Source organism: Nematolebias whitei, chromosome 14 (genome assembly GCF_014905685.2).
Source record: "Nematolebias whitei isolate Nwh7 chromosome 14, NemWhi1, whole genome shotgun sequence".
Classification (NCBI taxonomy): Eukaryota; Metazoa; Chordata; class Actinopteri; order Cyprinodontiformes; family Rivulidae; genus Nematolebias; species Nematolebias whitei.
This window is the reverse complement of record NC_056511.1, coordinates 37,358,174-37,366,007: the sequence shown is the minus strand read 5'-3', so window position 1 is coordinate 37,366,007 and position 7,834 is coordinate 37,358,174. Positions and strand designations below refer to the sequence as shown.

At 39.6% G+C, this 7,834-nt stretch overlaps 1 protein-coding gene across 1 annotated transcript in view; it reads right to left on the bottom strand.

The window, feature by feature from the left end:
* myo1ca (myosin Ic, paralog a) overlaps nucleotides 1–6,578 on the bottom strand; it is a 35,947-nt gene extending 29,369 nt beyond the window's left edge. The window contains exons 1-2 of the mRNA XM_037688068.1: nucleotides 6,533–6,578; nucleotides 2,221–2,525 (exon numbers count right to left, since the gene is read on the bottom strand). Of these exons, the coding sequence (XP_037543996.1) occupies nucleotides 2,221–2,238 (18 nt within the window). The 5' untranslated portion in view covers nucleotides 2,239–2,525; nucleotides 6,533–6,578. The remainder of the gene's footprint in view (nucleotides 1–2,220; nucleotides 2,526–6,532) is intronic.
* Between the last annotated feature and the right edge of the window lie 1,256 nt (nucleotides 6,579–7,834).

The window sequence follows — 7,834 nt, the reverse complement described above, 5'->3', positions numbered from 1 at the left end:
ACCACATATATATATATATATATATATATACATATATATATATATATATATATATATATATACACACATATATATATATATGTGTATATATATATTTTGGGGTAAGTATCAGGGTTAGGCTATAGAATTGAATGAAAAATCAATGGAAGTCAATGGAAGTCAATGCAAAGTCCCTGGATTGTGACGTGTCAACCAAATTTTTGAAAAGAACCTTTCTTGTGCCTGGATGAAGTCACACTGCAACATGGAAGTTGGAATGGAAGCCAGCAGTTAAAAATATTTGCATACTTGAAATGAGACATTTAAAGACAGTGGTATCAGTCAGTGTTACATATGGTAATTTCTGAACTTTTGAGTGCACCTGAATATAAGCCGCACCTGCTAAGTTTAAAAAGAAAATTTAAATTTGACATAAATACGCCGCACTTGTCTATAAGACGCAGGTGTTCACATTGTACCATGAGATATTTACACAATTTTTAATTTTTTTAACTTAAAATTAGATACGTACCGGTAACACGCACAAATACAGTAAATGTTTTTGGGGTTTTTTCAGAACAGTGCCTGTAACACAACTGATAAAAAAAAATACAGTAGTCTAACAGGAAGTAATTGACCACTATCCCTACAAGAGAGACGTGTATTGCGCAGCTATGAGAGCGCCTGGGTGTGACGCAGCTAAGTGTTATGGTGGCATGAAGCTTGTTAGCCCATCCAAAAAAAAATAAAAATCCATAAATTAGTCACAGCATTGTATAAGCCACGGTGTTCAAAGCATGTGGAAAAAAGTAGCGGCTTATAGTCTGGAAATTAAGGTAATTTGTTTTACATTTGAAGCAAATGTGCTGACTGTTTAAATCACCTGTGCTTGTGCTGAATGGAGCTCCACGACAGAAGAGTTAAGTCAAACCCTGCAGAAAATCATCTGTTTATGGTAGCAGAAAATGAAATAATAAAAAGTACAAGGCCATAATTATTAAAAAAAAAAAAACACGGCTGGTTAAATAGCATCCTTAAATAATAAATAAGGTCAATAAGAAGTAAGATCATCTCAGTTTGAGGAAAGTCAGAGTTGTAGCCATTTTGATCAAAACAACATTATGTGTAATCTCATGCAAGATATCACGAGACGTTAGCACAGAGCATGTATCGAGCATGACTCTCAGCTACTACCACACCCGACTTCAGCTCAGCGTCTGTAAAACTGACTGAGTTGTAGCCATTTGTTGTGTTTACTAAGGTCAGTTAGCTGCTGCAGCCTCCTTGAATCAGGTTGATTTCACAAGTTAATTAGTTGTTGATGCACATCTGCTGAATACAAGAGATTTTACTAACAGATGGACAGAGGTGACTGTAATAGATAATAGCAACGCTTTCTTAACAGATATTGTGTAATCATTTAATATTTGGAGTATAGACTAAGGCTTACTATAAGCTATGTCTATGCTAAATGTTAGCTCAATAACTGTAATAATGGCTAAATCCAAGCCATTTTTGTGTTTCCTAAGGTCAGCTGTGGCAGCCATCTTGAATGGGTTCGGCTCCAAGCTTTAACAAGGTGTAGATGTAATAATTACTTTAAGAGTGTCCTTAAAATCTGTTCAGTAGTCCATCAGATATTTTGCTAAAAGAGGCACAAACAAAACAATATCCCCTGTCCGCCTTAAGCAATGAGTGATATTCAGCCTGTTTGCTCTGAAAGATGACATTTTGTTGACGCCTTAAAGAAAGTGAAAACCCTTTTTCAAGTGGAGCTGGCTGACGAGCTACACGCCGCAGATGTAAAGAGGAAACAAAGTAACCTGCAGCCATGTTGTGAGAGACGGGCCTTAGGCTGCCTGTTGCAGCAGAGCTCCTCTGACAGACAGACTGTGCTTCATGTGAGAGTTCTGCAGGTTTGTAGGTGCAGCTCTGCAGTGACAGCCAGCGAGGAGGTGAAACACTTGGCTTCAGGCTCCATGCACATTACACTCCTTATAAGGCTTGCCCCTCCACGCTGTCCCAGGCTGCTGTGCTCCTGCAGCTAAAGACTAAAGTGGAAAAATCCCACATTTATCCTCCAAACCCAACCCAAATCATGGGCAGGGGTAAAAAAAAAGTGACTCATTCTGCTTTGCCTGTACGCTGACTTTGTTTTACAAGACAAAGCATGAAACAAACGGTTCCTTTCAGAGGATGAAACTGGAAACACAACAAAGAGCATCATGGGACAGATCTTACCCTGCCTTGGTACCTCATCCTGTCGTGTTGAGAGAGTTCCCCTCAGTCTGCTCCTCCTCCTCTTCAACTGCACCTTCTCATGCACCTTTGTCCATGGGCAACACAGTCACGTTCTTTCAGCTTCTCCGTCTCTTCGCTCCCTGCGCCCTCAGTAAAGGAGAAGGGCCAGAAACACTTACAGCTCCTCTTGTTTACACCTCCACGACGAGTCAGCGTAGAGGAGCGCCACTTCCACGACTCGTTCTCCTGCCCTCTGCAAACCAAACTGCGAGAAACAAGGGCAGGAACTCCTCTCACACGTCACGCTGAAAGGGGGAAAAAATAGGCAAGGGAAAATATGCTGCTGGGTGGTAAAAAAACAGAAACCTGAGAGGCTCTGGAAAAAGTTACTAAAGATCCTGAAAGTCCAAAGATGTAATCACAGTGCGGAAAGAAAATAAACAGAAATCACACAGTTTATATCCTTCTCTCCCCGTTAGGTTAACTCCCTCCGTTTTTCCCACAAGCCGAGACAGATATGTACGTTATGGAAATGCTTCGACGGCCATCCCTGTTGACAAAACAACTGACAGCACAGTAAGAATATGAGCCTGCAGCTGTGAAGTCAGATTCTGCTCCACATCTGGTTGTGTTTGTTTTGTCATGAAAACATGAATCTGAAGCACATTAATGCAGCACATGTGCAGGGCCTGTGGATTATCAAATTCCTTTCTCATTATGCTTCTTCCCTTTATGGCATTTTTGTAGGGGAGTGCACTTAAGGCTACAAGCTGTCACTGTTGAAGAGAACAGCGCCCCCTGCTGGTGTCTCCTCCTAACTTTCCTCTGCTGGGATCTTCAAACTTCCTGAAGAATAATGGTACATTTCTAAAGCTGAGTGCTGGAGTTACTGGTGTTTGCAAACATAAAAATGGCTATATAATATAATTATATAATCATATCGTCTGTATTATCTAAATGTTTCTGAATTATTCACGCTATTCGCATCCTTTTTCTGCTGTTTGTTTTTCGGCACATAACTCATTCCACAATTTTTAGACTTTTGGTTTGTGTGCAGTTATGACTTTTTACAACATTTAGCTTTGTCGGACATATTTTCCTCACAGAAAATGAACGGAGCTCTATTCACAGCCTCTTTGTGCTGTTTGAAACATTTGACTGTTCATTTCAGCTGTTGTTCTGGTTCAGCTTTTTTTTTAGCTTCTTTGTGATAATTTCAGCTTCTTTCAGCATCTTTCTGCACCTTTCAACTTTTTTAAGTTGTTGTGTCTTTTTAGCTTCTTTCAGCTAAATTCAGCTTTTTTTCTGCTTGATTTTTTTTTTTGGTGAAATTAAACTTTTTTCAATTTTCTTTCTTTTTTTTTTGTTGCAAATTTTATGCTCTTTTCAGTGTCATTCTACAAATTTCATCTCTTTTTTTAGCTTTTGGAGCTACCTTTCTTGGCTAATTTCTGATGTCATTTATTCACCCCCTCTCTGCCTATTTCAGTTATTCTGCTCATTTCTGCTACATTTCTACTTTTTTCTGCTTTAGTTTTCAGCAAACATCAGCAGTTCAAATTCAACTCGCATTAACAATTTAGTGATAAGACCTTTCCAGCCTGGTTGTAATTTTGTCAACAGCTTTCAGCAAAAATCAATCAGCAATACATTCAACGCTGCATTTTTGCAGGAAACAACATTTCTGAATTGTCCCACCGCTGATCAACAGAGCACAAAAGTTGCAGAAAAAGCTGACAGACGATCATTTAGTCGGTGTTTAAAGGCTGACGATAACACAATGGTGTATTGTTAGCCACCCCTTTGAGGACCAACCAGATCAGTGAAGGAATATCCTAAACATGAAGTTAGGAACTCAGTAAATTATACTTCAGGATGTTGTTTTGAACTCTTACAAAGAGTAACATGAAAAACTATACAGCAAAACCAGAGCTAATTGTTGAAGTCAACAATGAACTGATAAAAGAGTTTATATTTCCAGGAAGGCAGCGTGTTTTTGTCTGAGCTCACTGGTAACGTTCTGTTGTTTCACACTTTTCCACCACAGTAAAATGAAGACATTATTATCAGCTTAAGTTTTGCACTAAAAAAAAATTTGATTTCTAAAAAACGAGTCACTTTAAACTTTTCTGAAATGTATTTTAGAAGTATTAAGGTATTGGTTTGTTTATTCTAACGGCACTTTTTGTGGTAAATGGTAATTTGGGACACAGAAAGAACCCCCAACGTAACAACCCTTACTACCAGGAAACAGAATAAATATGAAAGTAAGTCAGGAGGAAACTAGTCCATCCATCTCACCATGACGTGTTGGTTAGTTTGTTTTTTAGGCACTCTTCCTATCTTTGTTTAGCCGTTCCTGTAAGAAGGATTTCCTTCCTAGATGTTTCCTGATGCTCAGGATCTTCCTCAAAAAGCATCACATTTACATATTTGTTATATCTTCCTTTTAAACTTCATGTAAATTAATCATGAAAAAATCTTGTTTCACCAACTAGAACTTAACTAAACTAAGTTTATTTACTGGCCTCCTCGACTTTTCTCAAACCTACTTCTGTCGAGCCCACCACCAACATGTGCAGCGTTGTTGTTATCTTATTTTGTTAACTGTTGAACTATCTTGGCAGCAGTGTGGTATGTGGCAGGCAGCGCTGTCGCCTTACAACAAGAAGGACTCAGGTGATCTTTCTGCATGTTTGCATGTTCTCCCCCGTGTACGTGAGGGTTTTCTCCAGGTTGGTTTCCTCTCACAGACCCGAAAACATGCAGGTCGGGTCAGGTGGAGACTCCTCAGGTGTGTGCGTTCAGGGCTGTTAGGCTCAAGTGTCTCTGTGTTGTCTCTGTAATGTTCAGAAGACATGTCTAAGGTATACCCCTGACCTGTTCACTGCTGAGACAGCCCCCCCCCCCCCCCCCCACACACACACACACAGGACCCCCAACTGGGCTGGACAAATGAATAACATCCATCCAAGGACATCCTTGTAAAAGAGATTAATAATCTCAGTGGATTTTATTCCTGGTCAAATAAAAGTTTAAATAAATAAAGAAAATAAAGGAGCAGAGTTACGCAATATGGAAAGACATTTAAGCATTTATTCTGTGTTTTTACTAATAACTGTTTCCTCTAATAGCTCCCATTTTCTTTAACAATTTTTTGATATATGTTAATAAGTGCACTATTTTGGTTAGTTATATATGTACTAGTCTGCACACTTGACAGGGTGGGTGTTTTACCTTTCCCCACCCACATTTACATTTTGATGTTGTCGGTCTGGGAAGTTGAACCGACCATCTTCCAGACTCACCTTTAACCTCTGCACCACTGCCCCGTGTCAGTCTAGGTGTGACTGAACGTTTTTTTTATTTTTTTTTAAGTTTGATGTATTAAAAAATTTCAAATAGAAGATGAAATTTCTTACCATTCTCTTCTTGGTTTCATTTCTTTTCTACTTTTTTTATTTATTCATGTTTTGCAACAACCCTTAGTCTGATTTCAATTAGAAATAATCACATTAAGAGTTTCACAATAAATCTGAACATCTGCCACGAGCAGGCAGACATTCCAGCATACACTGCTTGTCAAAAACTGCTTCCATGTTTCACGTTATCTTTTATTACAGTTAAATTGCAATTTAGTGAGATCTTGAACCAAAGCTGGATAATGACTTTTTTGGGTTGTAGAGAACATTTTTTTACTCTTTTCAAACTTCCAGCTGTGATAAACTTAGATCATTTTTTCCACTCTTCTTACCATCTTTTAATATTTAAGTCTCATATATCATGCTGCGGTGGAGTCAAACTGAAGATAGTGTATAGGCTGTAGTGCTTTAAGTGTTTTTTCCCCCCTACCTATTGTTCATCAGTGCTGAGCTCCCATAGCACCATCTGTTGTACCTTTCACCCCCTTCTGACCTCGCCTGCCTCTCATTCCCCAGATCCTCGTTACACCACAAAGGCTCCTTTATACATTCACTAAAGTGTAAAACAAACCCAGTGACGGCAACAACCTGTGGAAAGGTGTTACCGAATAATCTGTAAAACAACATGTAAAGCTAAATATTAGAGCGCTGGGACAGTAGACTACAGTACATGAACTAAACGCAGCGTACGGATCTGCCTACTGGTAGATCAGTTGCACAGAACTTGTTAATTTAGGGGTTTAGCGGACATTCAGCTTTACAGAAAAACAAACACACACGATGAGCACTTAAAATGTCTAGTCGGATTACAATGTGCTTTTTAAGAACATGTAGGCACCAAGCTGACTGCACGAACAGATGAGTAATATTTAAACACATGCAACATCTACCTGCTCTCAGTGAAGGTTCAGTCTGAACAGAGACAACTCTCCCATGTTGCCGTGCAGAGCAGAGCGGTGGTCCATACGGTTCATGGCTGAAGGTGACACCTGCAGACTAAAAGAAATCTCCATCACAAGGCTGTCTTTTCCTTGAAACCTGGATATCTCTAAACTCTACACAAACTGTACAACTGCATGAAACCCCTCCTGAATATGAGAACACAAATACCAGTTAAAGTCTATGGATCCACTAGGAGGCAGCAACACTAAAGTTAATGGTGATCAGATGTGATGACTGCTGATGGTGGATTGGATTAACACCCCTTTCGGACCCAACCCACCCGAACCTGCACCACCTATCACACAGCAGGGGTCTCTAGGCCAGGGGTCCTTCCAGATCAGGGTCTGCAACCTGCAGCTCTGGAGCCACATGTGGCTCTTTCAAGCTTTGATCAAAACTAACATAAAACTGAATTTCATAGGATGTTATACCCACAACAAAAAATGACTAGTTTTAACAGTTTTCCTGTCATTTCATTTGCAAAAATGTGGATACTAAATGGACTGCACTTATATAGCGCTTATCTATCTTATCCAGACACTCAAAGCTCTTTACACCACAATCTGTGCCTCATTTACCCATTCATACAGCACTCTGCTAGATCTCTACCAAGCTAATTGAACAAATCATTCTAAAGCGACTAATCAGTGCTTTGAGATCACATTCATACACTGATGGGACACACATCAGAGGCAATGAAGGGTTCAGTGTCTTGCCCAGGGACACTTAGGCATGTGACTGCTGGTGGATTTGAACCCCCAACTCTTGCATTGGAGGATGACTGCTCTAACCACTCAGCCACAGCCGCCCTGCTAGTACTAATACACAGAGTAAATTATACTTACTTGAACTTTATGCTTCATTTATTCAAAGTAGGATACTCAATTACTCCACAACTTTAAAAAAATGCATAAGCCTGCAGAGTTCATTGGTTTTTTTTTTGTTTGTTTTTTTAAATAGCAAAATACACTTTTTTTTCCCTTTACAAGAATCCAGTCTTCTGTGATAGACTTGCGACCTGGATATGGGCACCAGTGACCCCCTGCAACTCGAAAAAGAAGAAATGGGTAAAGACAATGGATGGCTGGATGGCTGGATGGCTGGATGGCTGGATGGCTTGATGGCTTGATGGATGGATGGATGGATGGATGGATGGATGGATGGATGGATGGATGGATGGATAGATGGATAGATGGATAGATGGATAGATAGATAGATAGATAGATAGATAGATAGATAGATAGATAGAT